This window comes from Chrysochloris asiatica, unplaced genomic scaffold (genome assembly GCF_000296735.1).
Source record: "Chrysochloris asiatica unplaced genomic scaffold, ChrAsi1.0 scaffold00071, whole genome shotgun sequence".
Lineage (NCBI taxonomy): Eukaryota > Metazoa > Chordata > Mammalia > Afrosoricida > Chrysochloridae > Chrysochloris > Chrysochloris asiatica.
The window spans coordinates 12,059,508-12,080,316 of record NW_006408589.1 but is presented as its reverse complement, the minus strand read 5'-3'; the positions used below and the strand labels follow the sequence as shown (position 1 = coordinate 12,080,316).

General features: G+C 38.4%; 1 protein-coding gene across 1 annotated transcript; it reads right to left on the bottom strand.

Annotated features, from left to right (window-relative positions):
• Positions 1–2,254: 2,254 nt before the first annotated feature.
• Positions 2,255–18,991, bottom strand: PANK3 (pantothenate kinase 3). The gene is made up of 7 exons (XM_006864835.1): positions 18,654–18,991; positions 8,618–8,970; positions 7,080–7,333; positions 5,253–5,429; positions 4,422–4,545; positions 2,820–2,945; positions 2,255–2,305 (listed from the first exon to the last, which is right to left on the bottom strand). Exons 1-7 carry the CDS (start codon positions 18,679–18,681, stop codon positions 2,255–2,257), a joined length of 1,113 nt encoding a protein of 370 aa, XP_006864897.1. The 5' UTR covers positions 18,682–18,991.
• Positions 18,992–20,809: the final 1,818 nt, after the last annotated feature.

The following is a 20,809-nucleotide window of genomic DNA, read 5'->3' as shown; positions in this document are numbered from 1 at the left end:
GTACAAATACAAGGGGGAGGTTTGGGGGAAATTCCATTATCTTTTCATTCCATTTTGCAAGCTTGTCTGTACACTCATATGTGATTAACTCTCAACTGAGTAGTTACTGCAAATATAAGCTTTTTAAAAATCCAAGAAAAAAAATTTCATTTATGACATGGTGAAGTAACATTGAATTGAATAAAGTGTATTATTAAAATAAACTTTTATAATTCAAGTGAAATTAAAAATTACATATGGCTGACATTCTATTTGTAGAATTCTATTTCTAGAATGAGCCATGTGTAATTTGGTTCAAGGACCTGACGTTTCACAATGACTGGGATTCAAGCCACCTATTTATTATTGTGGGAGCATTAGGTGGCACCATATGGTAAACATTGGACTGCGAACTACATGTTCCATGGTTCAAGCCTGCCAACCTCTCCATGGGAGAAAGATAAAGACTTTCTGCTCCCTGGAAGAAATCTTGGGAATGTTGCTCTGAATTGGAACCCACTCAACTTTGTATTTATGGTATGCTTAGAGGGAATTTCGTGAGATTACAATTAAAAAGCACAATCTTGGCAGACTTCATTAGAATTCTGTGTTCTATTTGTTCCAGTAATTCTAGCTTTCACAAGTTAAGAGCAGTAGTTTAGACTTAATTTTGCAAGTATTTTCATTTTCAAAGGACAAAATGCCACTTGGTCTCAAGTTAACCAAACAATAATGACCAAATTAATTAAAAAAATTAAATACCTTCCATTTCTTTATGATAAAAGTCTTCTCTAAATCAAGTAGTTGTTGAGTTTTTCAGATATATACCCTGAAGTATATATCTGAAAATATGTATCATTTAAAATCAGAAATTTAAAAATAAATGGTGTTATATGAATGAAATAGCTAAAAACATGAACGTGTGCAATAGTTTTAATTGGCTACTGACTCACATGAATCCAAAGTACCAAATGTTCTAAATTCTACAAAACCACCTTGACATACCTATCCAAGACAGACATCAGATAGTTATTTTGATGGAGAAAACGGAATTTTACTTATTTGAGCAAGATTTTTTGAAAAGTATATGGAGAAATGTCTCTATCAAACACCTATCTCAACTGAGCACTTGAGCAAAATTATGACCTGTGAAAACACAGTAACACTTCTTTCTTCATGTAAACATTTGTTAAACTCTTCAAAATACATCCACATTTACAGAGGTAAATTCTTTTATTCTGAAACCACCAAAAAATGTACTGCCAAAATATCTGAAAAATATTATAAAAAAAAATATTTCAAAATAGAACAGATTTTCCAAAGCAAGTGAATTTACAAATTTTGGAGTGACAATGTTTTTAATACCAGACTTAACGGAACACTGATCTTCCTTTTTTACAATTCTGCAATACTGACTGCCCCCTCAAGGTATCAAAACCATTCAGCATTCAGATTTCCATAACATTCTTTTAGAATAAATATGGTTTTCTTCTGTTGTAGTTCATAACAGAAAAAAAAAGTCTTTGATGATTTAGTAAAAAGTTGCCTAGGTTTGGGCTAATAAATGTTTGATATGGCATAAACAGTCATGTTATTAAGTCCTAGGAACTATTAGACTCCCAATCAAGTAATTAAGTCTCTGAATTCTAATCAAATGTGTTGATTAGGTATAAGTAATAGTATCACCAAATATGAAATTTAATACTAACAGAATTATGGCATTATACTTCTGGGGAAAGATCCTGTAAACATGTTTTTGAGGAGAGATTAGAAAAACTAATAATGAATAATTAATATCGCATTAACATTTCTAAAACCACCAAAAAAAGGAATCATTTTTGATTGCCTGCCTTCCAATAACTTCTGATAGTGGTTATATTAATGTCTGCTACTAACCAAAACATACATAAAAAAAGAAATATTCAGAATCAGTTGTTTTCATAAGCTAAACATTGCTATTTGATGATTTTATGTTTGAGCATATAGTACTGCAGCGTTGGTTACATAAAATACAAAAATCCTGTTGAGAGGAAGCTCAATGAGAGGCTGAATTGTATTTAAGGGCTGAACACTGGCTATATACAGAAGGGAAAGCACTTGGATTAGAAATACTTCATATGCTCCTGAGCTCTCTTTCACTATGGCAACATTCAGTGGCTTACTATTTGACATTTAAAATAATGTTAAATCTTTATCCTTTGGTTCCCAGTGATGAACAACGCAGTAATAACGCCTCTGGTTATCACGCTCTTGGACAACAGAGAAATCTGATGTTCTAGCTGAAATTTGGCAGCCCAAGAAGTGCACCAACTGCTCCAAAGTATCCCTGTGAAATATTTAAATAAGCATTAATATGGTGCCATTTAATAACTACACACAATTATACGTTATTTGTTCAATAATATTTATTGGGAAATTTAATGTTCAAGTAATCTATACTTTAGAAAAGTGTATTCTCTAAATTAATGTACTTTCAAACAAAGCAAAACAGTAATCACAAAAGCCACAGTATCTATATTATTCTCTATGGCTGAAGTAACACACTCCTACTACTGTCAGGGCAGAGTAGAACTGCTTTGAGACTTTAAGTCTTTCTGGAAAGAAATGGTTCAAACCATCAACCTTTAGGTTAGTATCCCAATGCTTAATCCACTGTGCTACCAGGGTATAAAAGTAAACAACTACGAAATGCTCCTCTCAGTGGGGTGCTTATAAAGTTAAAATAACTTCAATTGAGTTAATAGACAACTTGTAGCTTTATATGTGCCAAAAATTAGGTAAGAAGCAATATAACCAACTTTCATATAAAAATAAAACTGTAAAAATTACTCTGAGCATACCTCATGTTCTAGGAACAAAGCTTTCAGTTGACCTTTTGACCAATAATCCAGTGCATATGCTAAAAGTTTCATTGAGAGCGTATTGACACGTAAAAAGTTTCCAACAAAGACAATTCTGTTTATTTTCTAAAAGGAAAGAACAAAGTGACATAAAAAGATAGATCAAGATTTTACATGATAAAAGTTTGTAAATCAACAACTATGTTTCTAGTTGTTAATTTACCATCTGAATCGCTGCTCAGATTCCAGGCTCACTGATGCGGTTTCCTAGAGAACCAACCAGATGAGGGTACTTGTGTCTCAATCTCTAGAAAAATGCTATTCCTCCTATTTTCACAAAGGAATCTGGTGTGGCACTGTTAAGACAAGCACTGGATGGCTAACCACAAAGTTGGCAGTTCAAACTAAGTCACTCCTCAGAAACCCTACACAGTAGGGGTGGGGAACCTTTTTCTGCCAAGGGCCATTTGGATATTTATAACATCATTCACAGGCCATGTAAAATCATCAACTTAAAAATTAGCCTTCTACATTGGTCAAATATTTAATTTACCCTAATGCTATGGATGGAAATATGGTTGCATTGGCAAAGCCAGATCAAATGATTTTGAGACATTCCCCACCTGTCATATGTTGTTAAATGCTGTCGAGTAGGTTCTGACTCATAGCAACCCTGTATAGGGTTTCCAAGGAGTGACTGGTGAGTTTGATCCAGTGACCTTGTGGTTCAAACAGACCTTGTGGTCTAGAGCTTTGTCCCACAACGCCGTGACACCTTCACAATAATATGACTTTTCAGCATAAATTTTTGTACATGATTTGGAATCGTGTAAACCAAGGACCTACTTATCAGTTGGCCAGTGAAAGTGGCTGGCAAGCAGACCTACAGAGCTAAGAATAAAGGCCCAGGGTTACTGTCAACCCCCCAAATAAAATAAAATATATATACACAAATAAAATAAGTTAAAATGTCTACAGCATGGTTTACTATTAAGAAATTCTAGGGGTTCTGCATTGTTACTCTCTTTCCCCAATTATCTGTGTGTGATTCTCTCACCCTCTTTCTATCTGTACCCAAGGGTCATATTCTCAATGAAGTCTTCCTTAACTGTTCTATTTGGCAATTTGTTGTCCTCTGCTTCCTACCTGACCCTTAATTCCTTTATCTTGTTTGATCTGTATACAGTTTTCCTAAGGGGAAGGAAAAAACAAAACACCACCATTCAAATTTCTTGTGAAGAACACATCTCAATGCCTTCATAGCCCTGTACAATGCTGCTTGATCCATATGCAACAAGGCAGCACTGTAAAGAAGCCGAAGGCAGTAAGAAAAGTCCAAGTATTTCAGTAATCAAATAGGGGTAATCAAAGTCTTGTGCTTGGAAAGAGTTCTTTTATAGAGATTTAAGGTTGTGTATTTTTGTTTTCTGGATAAATATAAATGTGTCGGCCTCATATTTTTCTTTAAAGATAATATAGCAATCGGGTATATAGCATACATGGAATTAATGAAACAGAGAGCTTAATCCTAGAGGTCTTCTTAAGGAGTAAGATGTCTGATGAAATATAAAACTCCACAGTACAGAATAAAAAATGTGTTACCTCATTAACAGCACACATCCGTGCCACAGAACCAATGTTATTGGTGATAGTTACTAAAGTTGCTCTTGCCAGATCTTCTTTACTAACAGATTCTCGTTTTTCTTTGTAAATCATATTCCCAAAACTATAGAAAAATGGGAAGCAAAAAGTCAAAATCTGCTATTAACATTTCATACATTAGATAATATAAACCTAGGGTCAAAAGTAAAAGCAAAAAAGGACAAAATCAGAATAAATGAGAAAACCTACAAAATGGAATAAGTAGTACCTTTTAAAAGGTGAACATCACATCTAATTAAAAGGGTATTAGTTTAGTAAGGCAAGAAAAATAGATGTTTTGACATGTGGCACTAACCACGTAAATACTTAAAGCCACATGTAGTAGTTAGAAGCTACTCTATTGGGCAGCACAGGCCTAGGCAAAGAGAAAAATTAGTCAGGAAATGAGAAATTTTAGGCACTGCCAACTGAAGACTACATGCATTCCCTAAAAAGTGCATTCATGGTTGTTGTTGTTAGGTACTGTGGAGTTGGTTCCAACTCATAGTGACTCTGCACAGGGTTTCGGAGCCTGCAGATCTTTACAGGAACAGAAAGCCTCATCTTTCTCCACAGAACAGCTGGTAGTTTTGAACTGCCACCCTTGAGGTTAACAGCCTGATTTGTAACCACTACACTACCAGCACTCAGGGTAGGTGACTTAAAGTATACTTGAGTTTTAGAATACACTGAGTGTTCAAAACTACCTAAATCCTAAACTGTAGGTAAGAAAGTCCTTCTAATATTGCTAAGAACTTAAATGAATTATACAATATAAAACGCTGAACTTACCTAGATGCTACAGCCCAACCTGGGAGACCAAATCTTTCATAATCTCCTCCATAAATATCACGGACCAGCTTATCTGCTTGGGTGCTGTCACCTTTGGATGCCATTTCAATAGCCTCTTCAAAACTTTCACAGCCAGTCAGTAAGCTACATAAACCTACGAAGGTGCCTCCTCCAAGGCTAAAGAAAATAAAGAAACTTGAGAAGCTGCACCTATACACTGTATTCACTCAATTAAGAGCGAAGCATTTACTTATTCAATAAACACAGAATATGCTTAGAAAACCAAACTTGTCAGATATAAGACAAATCCAAAGAAACAAACCACCTACACAAGGACAGGTAGCTATCTTTTATACCTTAAAGCCTTTATCCAACAAGTTATTTGTGTGTGTAAAGATGTGCAAAAAGTTCAGAACCATATGAATTAAAAGGAGAAAACTCATAATTCTAAATGGTTTCTGGGTAAGTCATTCTGCAAAAGGCTTATTTACTTGGCCTGACATGACAGGGCTGGAATCAATTCAGTGAGATAGTTTCCATGATCTACTAATAGTGAGGAAACTGATGTTAGGTTGGTCATGTTAATGAGAGAAAGGTAGTTGGTTCTACTATTTTGGATCATATCTCAAGTAAAACCATGTCTCTCTAATTTGTTAAAACAAAACCTCTGCTCTTATTTCTAAAAAGATCCTCTGTTTGAATTTAGTTGAGACTAAATTTCTGTCTTTTAAAATTATCTGATACAGAATTACAATGAAGGCACATTCTAATCTCCACAGAAATAAAGAACTAGTTATATTTAACAAGGAGGCTTCAAAGTTAGTGGAAAATTCTATTGACCTTCAGATTCCATATTTCTGTGAATTTTCTGAAGCCCTTTCATATAATTTATACATGATTACTACTTTAAAATGAAAATGAGTTTTCACAAGAACCTGGTATGGTGCTGTAGGATAAACACTGCACTGCTAACCATAAGGATGGAAGTTCAAACCTACAATTCACTCCTCAGAAACCCTACACAGGGTCACTGAGTCAGAATTTGACTTGATGGCACTTAACTACCTCTCCCTTAAAAAGTCAGTTATTAAGAGAATCGGATATTAGAAAAATTTATTTGGGGGCTTTAACACTGTCTCATAAAAAAGAATTTACATTGAACTCATCATAAAAGAATTTCAATGCTAATGAGATTAATATTGAATCTATTCAACATGTGATAAACTTCATTCTTAAATATATCCATAAGTAAAGGGAAAATGGCTTGTGGGAAATTATTTAGACTATGTAGCAGGGTACTATACAGTAGGGTCACCCTGAAGGACAGGTTTCAGTAGAAATTCTAAACTAACAGACTAGAAAAAAGTCCTGGTGATCTATTTTAGAAAATTAGCCAATGAAACCCTTATGGGCCACAACAGAACATGTCCCAAAGGCTCGCTTTCGACACGTCACATCAGGGATTGTGAAAATGCGGTAGCACTAAGCAATATTTCATTCAGTTGTACATAGGACTGACTCATGGTAGACTGTCTGTACAGTTTTGCAATGAGTAAAATATTACCTCTTAAAAGTAAATGTTCCTTGGATTAATTGCAGATAAAAATGCACTATTACTATTAAGGAACTATGATGCCAATGGACAGCTGACTGTTCACACACACCTTATAAAACACTGCCAGCAACATTTTAATGTTATCATTTTTCTGTTGCACAATCAAATGTTATTTTCCTGGTGAGGCTGGAAAATATGAAATCCATTGATTTCATATTTTCTGTGTGTGAAAAAATTAGAATACTGCCATAAAACCAAATAGGTTATACTACCTTGTTCCAGATACTCGTTTATAGTTGTCCTTGGAATGTACTGCTAAAATACTGACTCCTGAACCAATGTTCACTACCAGTAATGGGTAAGGATCATCCAAGTTAAAAGGCATCTTTTGGCATCGCTCAGGTTCTGAGGCATTAGCAAAATAATAGCACTCTGCTTGTCCATTGAAACTGACAGAATCTATATACAGCAAGCCCTTTACAAGGCAGTCAAGTTCATCCAGTTTGTGAAGGTGAAGGTTTCCAATCTGGGGGTGGGAGGAGGAAAAAAAAAAAAAAAAAAGAATCAAACAACTTTTCAATCATGCTTTATTTTATGCCTTTTGGTGTGACCATACCACAGAATCTTATTGACAAATTAAGTACATGTTTCCCCTCCTATCTGAAAGTACAGCATTTCTATAAAACCTTCGTCAGCTGAAATGGTGCATAAAGCACAGGATTAATTACAGTCAATTTATACGGGAAGAATTTTCAGTGCTCCCAGATCCTAAAAGAACCTACCAAACCATACTGAAGGATACATAAAGCCTAAATTAACACCAACATAGCAAAAGCAGGAGCAATGTGAAAATACACAACCTACATAAAGTAGAAATTAACATATGTACAGTATAATCCCTGGTGATACCACTCCTGCTGCTTGGGGTGTGTGCTGCAAAAAGCAAATCCAAACAGTAGCATTGCTTTTTGCCTTTTTGGGGTAAAAAATGAACCTTAGAAAAGCAGGGACCTGCATCTTATTTACTGCCTTACATTTTAGTTTGGATAGCAGCTTGAAATATTAAATTCACTTCAGGCTATAGCACTGAATGCATTATTAAGTTTCAATTATCTAAATGTGATAGGTATCATTTTTAAGGACAATTCTTTTCTTAACCAATACCACTAATTATAATGCACTGTACTTACTGACTTGTCTGTAACGCTTTCGGGGCTAAGTCTGTGTCTTATTCTGAGCTGTGTTCTTCCAGTGTTTAGTGAAGTACCTGACACATTGCATTGCATGCTCAAATATTTGCTAAACAAATGATTGAACAACAAAAACAAGTACTTATACATGCATAACTTCATCATTAGAAAACATTACTATTCAACATTTAGAGTTCTATATCTGGGTTCCAGTATCTCAATGGCCAGGGACACTGGTTATAGCAAGGATTTTGACAAACACTAAATATCACATATACAAATAATCCATTGGCATCGAGGTGGTTCTGACCCTTATAGAGCAGAGTAGAACTGCCCCATAGGGTAAAATATAAGTCTTTAAAGAAGGATAGTGGGTTCAAACTGCTGACTTTTGGCTTAGCAGTCAAGTGCTTAGTTACTGCACCACTATGGCTTCCTTTATGCCCAAACTACTCCCAAATTCATAAAGGTATTTTCATTCAGGTATCTGCTGATGCAAGACAGTGGCTTCAGTTGGGGTTTAAGAAAGAGTGGGCCCAGGGAGTTCACTATTTTGGTTAAAACTCAACATGCAAACAGAACAGTGAAAATAATTTTAGTTTTAACTAACAGATACCTACTGTGCGAAAATCTTTTTCAAACTTGTAAGCACCACCTCCAGTAGCACATAGCACCGTGTGTAATGTTGAGAAGTTTTTATTTCTTCCCATTTGTATAAAAGTAGGCAGGTCCTGGGTTGGAAATCTGATAAAGTGCAAGTTCCCTCTTCGCCCAAAAAGTGTTAAGTCCTTTAGTTCCAAGTGCACATCTCGAATGCCAGTGGACCCATATGCTACATTAGAAGTCAGGTATTTCCGGATACTTTTTAAACTCTCAACTTCTTCTTGTTCTTCCTCTGCTGTGATATCAATTGGTTCAAAATATGAGAGCTTTACCAGAGTTCCTCCAATATCCATGCCAAACCATGGGAAAGCTGTGGGTACATTAAAAAAAAAAAAAAAAAAAAAAAAAAATCAGTTCTGGAAATGCAAACTAGAAACTAGTTCAATTAGCCACATACTTTCACCCTGAATCATTCATTTAGTAAGCTTATGGGGTAGCTTCCAATTACCACTCACCTTTTTTCCTTCAACATGTTATTCATATAGTTTTTTTTTTTTTTTTACAAACTGTTAACAGAAGATGTTTAGAGCTGGCAGAGTCTTTTAATTGCTGAACTGCTAGTCATTCTCCATTTATTAAATACTTATGTAGCCAAGAGGATAGAATTTGGAACAATTTGCTTTAATAAGTAGGTCACCATCTAGCATTTAAACATGTTTCTATAAATGACCTATTATCACCTCAAGTAACCCAAGGGAATACAGCCTTAAAACTGTATTTTGTGCCCATTAAGCGTTAGGTTTCAGGAGAAAGATGAGGCTTTCTGCTCCCGTAAAGATTTACAGCCTCGGAAACCCTGTACAGGGTGGCTATGAGTCGGAACCAACGTCACAGCACATAACAACAAGCATTAGGTTTCTTTAGTATATCTGATTAATTACAATTAGATGCTAATAATCTTGCAGGTCTACTCAGGGAGAAGCACATTCCAGCTGGCAGAGCTGTGTGGTGGAATGACTAGGCTAGCACTTGGTATTCTCACTATCTAGCCTGTAATCACTGGAATATGCGTTGGCATTTCTGAATCTTTACCTCAATTCCCTTCAGTAAACAATTACTGACAGCTCTGCCACACGGACTAGGACTCTACAGAGCCTAATCTTTGTTGAATGTTTTTGAGTGGAGCCCATATATGCAGAGAACTGATTCATAGGGGTTTTTAAGGTTGTGCATTCTGGAAAGCAAAGTGCCCATGTTTGTCTTCCAAGGCATCTCTGGGTGGTTTCAAACCACTACACTTTCAGTTAGCGCTTAACTGATTATGCCACTTTGGGACCTGTAGGGGTATATAAATACTCTATGAATGCATAGAATTAATAGGTGAAATACAAGTATACACAAAAGTATGGAACAGTAGAGAAATGTTAAACGTTGTGCCTGTGTTGTTGGTAGCAACTTACTCACAGCTACCCTACGCAGCACAACAGAACGAAGCACTTGACGGTCCTGCTGCCACTAGTCAATCCATCTTACTGGTTGGGTGTCTTCTTTTTCTGACCCTCCACTTTTCAGAGCATGATGCTACTTTCCAGGGCTGGTCATTCTGACAATATGTCCAAAGTACAAGGGAAAAAATATAACCAATCTCCTTCATGGTACTTTCAATATTCTTCACCAACACCAACTGGATTATGGTATAGGTGTACCTGTGTTAAAGTGTATGGAATTAAAGCAAAACAAAACAAAAAACGACCAGCATATCAAAGGCAGAGTCACAAGTATGTGTGGAACTAGATATGAAAAGGATTGCGATTGAAATTGTTATGTGTTGAACCACACAGGGACTTACTTGCACACGACTCTAAGAAGCATTTATTTGCCTATTAGCTAACGCTGTTGGCGTTAAATGCCAGAGTGGACAACTTTGAGAGACATGGGGAATCATTTTTTAATCACGTGATTTCATCTATAACTAGATCTAGATGACATCTGAGAATCACTGCCTTAGGTAACGAAGATTCCTTCTTGCTATGATATAAAGTCTAGAGTGTTATATCCTTATTGATTATTAGCTTTAATCCTAAGGATCCCAATGCTATTGCATCAGTTCTGACAGTTAAACTGCAAATTGGTATGACAGCAAACTGCCTCATCTTTCTCCTGTATAGCAGGTGGACAGTTCAAATTGCTGACCTTTCAGTTATCAAACCTTACAAATGCTTAACCAAGTCCTCAAGACTTGGATATTGTTGCTGTTAAGTGCCATCGAGTCTGTTCCGACTCATAGTGACCCAGTATAGGGTTTCCAAGGAGTGACTGGTTGAGTTTGAACCACTGACCTTGCAGTTCAAACTGACCATGAGATTGAGTGATCATCCCATGGCACCATTTACTTTTGTTTGTAAGATTTGTACAGTACAATTTGTACTGCATTGTACTATGTGCTAACTAACATTTACTATGTGCTGTTGGTTCAGATTCATAATGACCCTATATAATAGGATTTCCAAGAGTGTCTGGTGGGTTTGAACTGTAGATCTTGTGATTAGCAGTCCATTGCTTACCTTATAGCACTACACCAGAGCTCAACATTCACTAGTGCTCCTTATTTGTGAGGCAATATACTAAACAATGAATATTTTATTATCTCATTTAATCCCAAATGTCCCTCTGAAGCAATGTTGTCTTACTATATGTAGTACTTTACACACAGGGAAAGGATAGTTGATTAAAGATTAAACTGTCAATGTGAGAGTCAGAATTCTATCCTAGAATTCTATTACCATCATCTTGGTAGTTAATTATTGTGAGTGACCCAAAAATTTAACATGTAAGGTATCTTTTGTTCACCTAGCACACAAATTACAAAATCTGTGTTAACAATATAAAGGAGCTTCAAAAAGTTTATAAAAAATTCAATTATCTTTTAATTCCATTTTCCCACAAGTTTAAATCCCTCTTGTAGTTAAATTTTAATGCAAAAATTGTGAAAGGAAGAGAATTCTACTTCCTTTTAAATTCATACTTTGCTAGTAAGGCCCTTCCAACAGAGAAAGCCAGCACCTTGAATTCAGACTTCAAGCCTCTTAAACACAGACAGTAAATTTGTTTGCTATGGTTACACATACAATCATTTTACTTACTTGATTGTGTACCAATGGAAAATGGGGAATACATAACTCAATAAGAAAGGATTTACAGCCTTGGAAACCCTGTTCAGAGTTGCTAAGGGTCGGAACCGACTTGATGGCATATTACACGCTGCCAAACCACTGGGAATCATGATCCAGCCAAGTTGACATCATAATTAGGTGTTGCCTATGATCCTAGTGGGTATTTTACTGTTATTGTCAATATCCCTGCAAAATACGTAGCAATCCGGAAACCAAATATACTGCACTGGACAAATCTATCATAAAAAATCTCTTCAAAATGTTAAAACCCAAAGATGTCATGTTCAGGACTAATCCAAGCCATTGCCTCAAAATCAGACAAAAAGCGGGACAATCAGGAAGACTCAAGAACTGATGCTTTTGAATTATGGTTTTGGAGAAGGATGTTAAGTCTACCATGGATTGCCTGAACAAATCTGTGTTAGAAGATGTACAGCCAGAATGTGCCTTAAAGTGATGACGTCGATTTTATCTCCCATACTTTAAGCATGTCATCAGGAGGGACCAATCCCTAAAGAAAAGGACATCATGCTTGGAAAAGCAGGTTAATGAAAAAGAGAAAGACCCTTAAGGAGATGGACTGACTTAGTGGCTGCAACAACAGACTCAAAAGTAGCCACAATTAGGAGAATGACATCTGACTAGGCAGTGTGTCCTTCTGTTGTTAAGAATAGACTTAACAGCACTTTACAACAACAGCTTTATGATTGCTGTAAATGTGAAATGCTAGATAACAAAATTGGTGATAAGAGGAGTATGCTTATTTAAGGAACACAGGTTCATAGTTCATGCTATTGCTATTTAATGTGTATGAAATCTTTTTTTAATGTCTGGAATACTTGAAAGTTTATAATTAAAGTGATGTAGAAAATCATATAAAACCTGCAATTTCTGCTTCTTTAAAAGGCTTCTGAGGCATGCTGATTTATTTGTATGAAACAATCAACTAGGTCTATTTATCTCAAAAAGAAACATTCACACAAAAGAAAATTCCTAAACAAATCAAGATTATTTTCGCTATACTTATATATAGCTATATAAACAAGAGTCCTGGTGTGGTGCTGTGGGTTAATGCTCCAGACTGAAAAGCCGTTTGAACTGCAAGGCTGGTGGCACTAACAACAACAACAATATATAAACAAAGGAGTCCTGGAGTGGCACTGTGGGTTAATGCCACAGGTTGCAAAGCCATTTGAATTTAAAGGCTGGTGGTTCAAGCTCACCAACCACTCCCTGGAAACCCTATACAGGGTCGCTATGGGTTGGAATCGACTTGACTGCACTTAACAGCAATGAATTGGAACCTACTTGATGTCGCTGAGTTTGAGTATGCATTTTATAAATACTAACTTGATTCTCTTTTACTATTTAGTCTACTAAATATTATGGTTTTGTTTATAGCAATCCTGTATAGGGTTTCCAAGAAGCAGATGGTGAGCTGAACCATTGACCTTGCATTCTGACTCATTAGCCAACAGTGCCGTACCATGACTCCTACTCATATCAGACCCTATATATAGTTTCCGAGGCTGTCAATTTTTATTGGAGCTAAAAGTCTTCTTCCTCAGAGGGGCTGGTGGGTTTGAACTGCCGATCTTATGGTTAGCAGTCCAATGCTTATCTTACAGTGCTGTACGTGTAAGTCATAAATAATAACAACCACCAACAACCATGCACTTTTTAAGAAAGCCGATGTTGTTCACATGGATGCTTACAAAATTTTCTCAAAGAAAATTAGGTTCTGACTCAGAGCGCCATGTATAAGGTTACCTAGGAAACCTAGCTGGGGGGTTTGAACAGCCGGCCTTGTGGTTAGCAAGAAGTCCACTGCTTATTCTATAGCACCATACCAGAACTCCATCTGCAAACTAGAAAATATATATTTCCAGCAGGAGCCCTGATGGCACAGCAAAAGCAATGGAAAAGTCTCAAATCCACCAGTCACTCCTTGGGACAGAGGATAGCCTTGGAAATCCTATCCTACAGGGCATTGGAATTGACACAATGGCAATGGGTTTGAGCTTTCTATTTCTCTCAGGTATCAGTTATGACAATCGACTTATCAAAATCATGACGGTTTGTAGGGACAGAGAGAGCTCAATTCCTGCTAGTGACTCCAAAAAAAAAAAAAAAAAAAAAAAAAAAGGGGTGGGGGGTGTTTGAAAACATAGCCACCTTCTGAATAGACACTTTTTTCACCTCAGCAGTTCGGGAGCTTATTTCCTTATTCCAGAGATATAATTACCACTCCAAAAATATCTGGGCGGCCACAAGAACAAAAAATAGAATTCTTCATTATAAAACCTACTTTTACCAATTAGCATATGGTAAAATGTTACTAATGCTTACATTTTACATTGTATTTAAATACATATTTGTTGTAGCTGTTAGGTGCCAATGAGTCGGTACCGACCCATAGTGACCTTGTGCACAGAAGAACGAAACACTGCCCGATCATGCGCCAACAACACTACTGCTGCCACTTTGCCAATCCATCTCGTTGGGGGTCTTCCTTTTTCTCTGACTCTCCACCTTACCAAACATGTTATCCTTCTCTAGCAACTGGTCCCTCCTGACAATATGTCCAAATATATATACTGTGGTGGTGGTTAAGTACCGTGGAGTCGATTCCAACCCATAGCAACCCTGCACAGGGTTTCTGAAGCTGTAACTCTTTACGGGAGCAGAAAGCCTCAGCTTTCTCCTGCGGAACAGCTGGTAGTTTCTAACTGCTGACCTTGCGGTTTGCAGCCGGATTTGTAACTACTACGCTACCAGAGGTCCTTTGAATATATATATATACCTGTTATTCTGTTACTTAAAGAGGGCAAGCTAGAACATGTGAGAACACATGAAAGTCACACCAGGCAAACAAGTTACATGCACAAAATAAACATTACTCATGAGCACTAAAGTAAGAGGTCAATGTAAGAACAGTTAAGTCCAACCAGACATTCATCTAAAAGTTCCATGCAGTTAATACTAAAATCTCAGAAATGGATAATCTACTGAAAGGCAAAGGAGTAGATGTGAAGCAACGGAAGCCCAAATTAGTGAGCTTGAAGAGAAATCTCTCAATACTAGTAGAACAGAAAGCAATAAATACAGAGAAAATTATTGAAAGAAAACTTTCCTAATGTCAGGAAAGATGAGAAGATAAGCATACAAGAAACTGAACGAACCCCAAACATGATAGATTCCCAAAAGAAAATCACCAAGACAAACTTTCCAAAACTAATGGCAAGGAAAGAATCCCGAGAGATGTTCAGAAAAAATGAAGTTACCTTGTAAAGGAGAACCAGTAAGATTAAGCCCTGATTTCTTATCAGAAACCATACAGGCAAGAAGGCAAAGGGATGACATATATAAAAAACTGAAAGAAAGATTGCCAAACAAGAATCATACACCCATCAAGGCAGTCCATCAAATACAAGGACAAAATCTGTAATAACCAGACCAATTAAAAAAAAAAAAAAAAAGTGAACGGTGTTCTTCGGATTAAAAGAAGCAGACAGAAACCTGAGATTACAATACATAACAACACCCAGAAATCGATCCAGATTTATTTTTGTTAAAATTGCCATTGAACCGGTTCTGACTCATAGCGACACTGTACAGGGTTTCCAAGGAGCAGTTGGTTGGTCTGAACTGCCCATCTTGTGATTCACGGTCCAGTGCCTATCCTATACAATGCACCACATAAGTATTTAAAGTAAAACTAACTTACAAGACTGAAAATAGGAAACCAGAGATAAATTTTTCATGAAGTCAACTACAAAGCAAAAAAAGGGAATGGTGTAGATCCAGAATTTCCAAATGGCAAGGAAGTCAAGTAGATTTCAAAATAAAACAGATGGTTTTAAACGGAGGGGGGGGGGGGGGGATTAGTAAATCACAGGGTAACCTTAAAGAAAAATACACTTGCACATCAACATAAAAAAGGAAAATCAGAAAGACTTAGCAAATATTAACATAACAAACAAAATGAACTCAACATAGAAAATTAAGTGGAACAAAGAATCTAGCAGCACCACAAAAACACAGAATTCCTAACTATTGACAATTACACTGAATGCAGAGACATAAAGAGCAGGATGAGAAAACTGATGCTTCAGTATGCAGTCTCTAAGACACATTAAAATGATGGAGACTGCTTAAAATGCCCATCAACAGAAGAATGGTTAAACTTTGGTACATACACAAAACGGACTATAACAAAACATTGAAGAAAAATGATTAATCTGTGAAACACCTCCCAACATAGTTGAACCTGGAGGACATCATGCTGAGTGAAATTAGTCAATCACAAAAGGAAGACATTGTATGAGATAAATATTGCAAAAAGTTAGAAGGTTTCTTGATAAAAAGGTATCTGATATGGTTATGGGGAGAGGGTTACTTTTTCATGGGCTTGAGGGTAAACACATGCTGACATGGGTGACAGGGCAGGCAATGTACAAGAAGGAGGTTAGCAGAGGAAAAAGAGGAAGGTAGTAGGAGACACAGGGAGGGATGTACTAGTTAAAGTGAATAGAGGTGAATGCTGTTAACTGTTGATACTTGGAGGGGATTGCAACTATGTAGTAAGCCAAAGTGTATGTACAGCTTGTTGAACGTAAAATTGTTGATGTGCTCTGTAAACCTTCAATGAATTCACACACACAAAAAAAAAACTTAAAAAAAAATAAACAAACATCAAGTACCTTGATGACTCTTTCACGATCCGTTTTAACTAGCTATCATGAAAATTGCCCCTATTCCATTTCTCACCTGGTGTTATGAGAGCCACCATTAGCTCCCCACATGCAACAAAAAAATACCTCAAACCACCACAAGAATAGCACTACCAAGAACCACCTTCCTTGCCAGGTAGATAATGTATGCAAAAGAGAAAACCTACATGTTCAACCATCTTTTAAAATGATTAAACAGAAAGTATCTAGTCAAAAGGGCAGACTGTTCTAACAAGTTGTGTTAAAGAGTCCATACCTGGCCAAATTGCTGGTGAAGGAGAAGTCTTAAAGAGCTATTTAAATGCTATTGCCACACAAAGGGATTCAATGCCATGGTAAGCTTTAATTGTCCTTTAATATACATAGCCATAAAATGCTGAAAATATTCAAAACATACAGAAAATTATTTAAAGGAATAATACTCTTAAATGGGTATTATGTATCGGTAGACTCCAGATACGCTTCAAGTGCTTAGACAAAAGACACCTCACTTTCCAATAATCATTACAGATAAAAATGATGTCTAGAAATAGTATTATACTTAGAATGACACTGAGGTGTCCTGGTGTGGTGCTATAGGTTAAGCACTGGACTGCTAGGTCGGTTTGTGCGTACAGGCCTAGCTGGTTCCTTCCCTTAGGTTTGAACTGCAAGGTTGATGGTTCAAATCCAGCTACTCCTTGGAAAAACTATATAAAGGGTTGCTATGAGTTGGAACAACTCAACAGCACTTAAGCTCATTTGGCTAAATGTACATTTTAAGAGATGAAAAACACATGCATTGAGGAAAAATTCTACACTGTCATCCCTCTTCAGAATACAAAGTTAAGACAGCAAATTGAAATCAGAAGTTTCTGAAATGTTGCCATATTGTCATTAAGTACATCATTAACTCATTTTATAGTTTCTTTGAACTAGAGCTTTACAGCCACAAGATATCATCCTAAAAATATTTTTAAAATTAAACTAGCAGATAAAACTAGCTGATGGATCAGAAAGTTTTGTTTCTCAAAGTATTTTGATTATAGCTGGTGAAAAGACCAGGGACTGTGAGTCAGGTGACCCAGGGCTCTGTATAGCAGAGTGGAGTGTTTAAGCTTTGGCAAAGTTACTATAGATCTCTTCAATAAACTGAGTTTCCTCAACTATAAAACGAAAAGCAAATGATCTCACATTTGAATAACAATGTACAATATTCAGAGTGTGCATTACAAGAACCATGATAGATGATAGCACTGCCATTTCCAGCTTTACATTTCTTAGAACTGTTGGAGAGCTCACATGAGACACTGCACATGAAAAGACTATAAAACCTGCAAAACAACAATACAACTGCAAGATATGAGCATGAATCTCCAAATTCCTCGTTGTTCTGGGAGAGACTGAAATATGAAAATCACAATGGCTTGAGTGAATCAAATAAACTATTTGCAGGAAATAAAAGGTTTCTCTAAAGGCTGACAATAAAAATGAAAATGCACCTTTTTTCCCCCAAAAACATGTTAATAATGTTTTGTTTTTAAAAAAGGTCAAAGAAAATTATCTTTGGGTATTAACCATAATATTGACAGTGATTGGCTTAAGGGGACTGGAACACCGGCGATTTTGATCTTTTTTTGTGTTTATCTGCGTTTTCTAAACATTTTGTTAATCAAAATTAAAAATAAGGCAAAGCAATTATCAGTAACAAGCACGTGCGTTAAAAAACTCCCAATTTAACAGTGACAACTCCCAGGAATGAATCCACGGGGATTTCAAGGACACCACAAGAAAGCCAGGAAAAACCGGTGTAATTGCCCCCCGCGCAAAGTGACAGCCACGACCAACCCTTTTTGACTACACAACTCTGGGGGCAAGGTTAGCAGCTCTAGTCTTGTTTGGCAAATCCTGGGTCTAAATTTTCCTCTTGCACCTCCCAGACACCGAAAACGAAGTCGGAGAGCCTTGGGCGGCAGGCATCCATCATGCATGTATGGGGGATGGGGAGGACGCCTGGAACCCGGGGCTGAAATGGTGCCTCTGCCCCCATTCCGTGCTAGGCGAGGACAAGGACCCAGGAGTTTGTGCCCGTTCGCTCCGCCTAAACGCTCCCAAACGGGATTTAGGGGGTGCTCTCCCAGCCCGGCAAACCCAAGCCTCCATCTTACAAGGTTTCTTGGCATCTTTGATCTTCATGGTGTCCGGCGGAGAGGCGAGGCTCAGCTTCGGGTACTGTGAGCGGCAGGCAGTAGCGGCGGCTCCGGAGGTGGCAGGGCCGCGTGTACAGGCCCGGCTGGTTCGTTCCCTCAGGTCAGGAGGGGCCTGCCGGGGAGGGGGCGGCGACGCCCGACCCGGGGTACAGCCTCTCGCCCCAGCGAGTGGCGACCGGGACCAAGCGAGCTGGGGAAGGCCGCCGGTCTATTCGCTCCGGGGCCCCCCCGCAGCTGCTCCAAACAAAAGGCCCCGGCGCCCGGAGCCACCGCCGCCGCCGCCGCCGCCCTGAGAAGTAGTCCGCCCAGGCCGAGAGCCCACGTGACCAGAGCACCCCCTTGCTCAGATCACGGACGACTAATGGGGATTGTAGTTCTCCGAGTTGTGAGCGCCCGTTCTCAGACTGCAGCTGTATATAAGGACTCCAATACCCAGGATGCATTGCGGTTCCTCGCTAGCGGCTCCTCGCTAGCGGCCCCTCCGTTTCCTGAGATCGCCTCAGAGTGGTCCCAGAGAGAAGTAGGCGGGGCCTTAATCACGCCAGCGAGACGGCGACCAGTGGGGCTGAGGTGGGCGGGCTGGGGAAGTCAAGAGCTTAGACCTCTCCAGCGGGCCTGAAGAGAAGGGGTAGGGAACTATTTGCAGGTTCTGTGGTGGCTGTTCTGTCAGTCACAGACTGCCTGAGGCAGAAAAGCTGCCTATTTCCTTTGTAGGAAAGCGCTACAGTTAGGGCTCTAGAGCCGTCCTTTTGCATAGACATTTAAGTACATTGTGAATTAAAAGACAATCGCAAAAGAACCCCTTACCTTAATAGAGATGACCGAACTGTTAGGGTTAGCATGCTGCTGAACATAACAAGAATGATAAGGATAGAAATGATGGTGATTATGTACCGTGCGGTCGGTTCCGACCCACAGCGACCCTCCGAGGAGCGGCTGGTGGCTTTGAACCACCGACCTCGCAGCGCCACACCAGAACTAGGTAATGTTGAATGCCATGTGGCAAGAACTCTGCTAAGCACTTTTCGTAAGTTGTTTGATTCTCCAACTCTGAGAGCCCTGTAGAAATAATGTTCACTTTATTATAACTTACTTTGAAGATGGAGCATGTGTAAGAGGTGGTACTGGGAAGTGTGCGAACAGAGCTGCCTGAAAGCTAAACCTTAAATCCATTCTAGGCTTAAGTCTTGACATGAGTCTAGAATCCATGTTGAATTCTCCCCCACCCACCCCAGGTTGAATTCTTTGTTGTTAAATGCCGCCAAGTTGGCCGAGTCATAAACCCTGTATAGGGTTTCCGATGAGGAGCAGCTGTTGAGTTTGAACCTGCAACCTTGCAGTTCAAAACTACCTTCAGGCTGAGTGCTTACCCTACGCTGCCACAGCAGGACTAATTCTTAGCATTCGCTTTCCTGATGGCAGTTTCTCTGTCCTTGATGGGAACCTACCCATACCCTAAAGGCGACAGTCCTCTGCCCCAGGCCTGACAAGGACAGGATATCACAGTCTATTTCCAGATGGTCTTTTCCTTGTGCTCAAATAGATACAAGGTGTGATAACTTATACCCTGGGGTCTTGGTATAAGCTATCACACCTTGAAATCTTTATGTTGTTGTTGTTAAGTGCCTGGAGTTCATTCTAATACTCAGCCAGTTTGTATAGGGTTTCTCAGGAGCCTGGTGGGTCTGAATCAGCTACCTTTCAGTGCTGACTCATGGAGATCCTGAATAGGGTTTCCCAGGAGTGGCTGGACCTTGCATCCCAGTGCATTAATCCGCAGTACCATACTAAGACTCCACCTTGCCGTTAGCAGTCTACCAACACTAAAGTACCACACGAGAACTCCAGAATTCTTTATGATGTTGCTGCTGTTGTTCAGTGTTGTTCAGTGCTGTCGAGTCAGTTCCAACTCATAGCAACCCTGTATAGAGTTTCCAAGGAATGTGTGTTAAATTTGAATCGCTAATCTTGTGGTTCAAACCAACCTTATGGTCCAGATCTTATTTTACAGTGCCACACCATCCTGGTGTCCAAAGAGCACTCTGGCTGCACTTCTTCCAACACAGATCTATTGGTTCTTTTGGCAGCTCATGGCACTTTCAACTTTGTCCTCC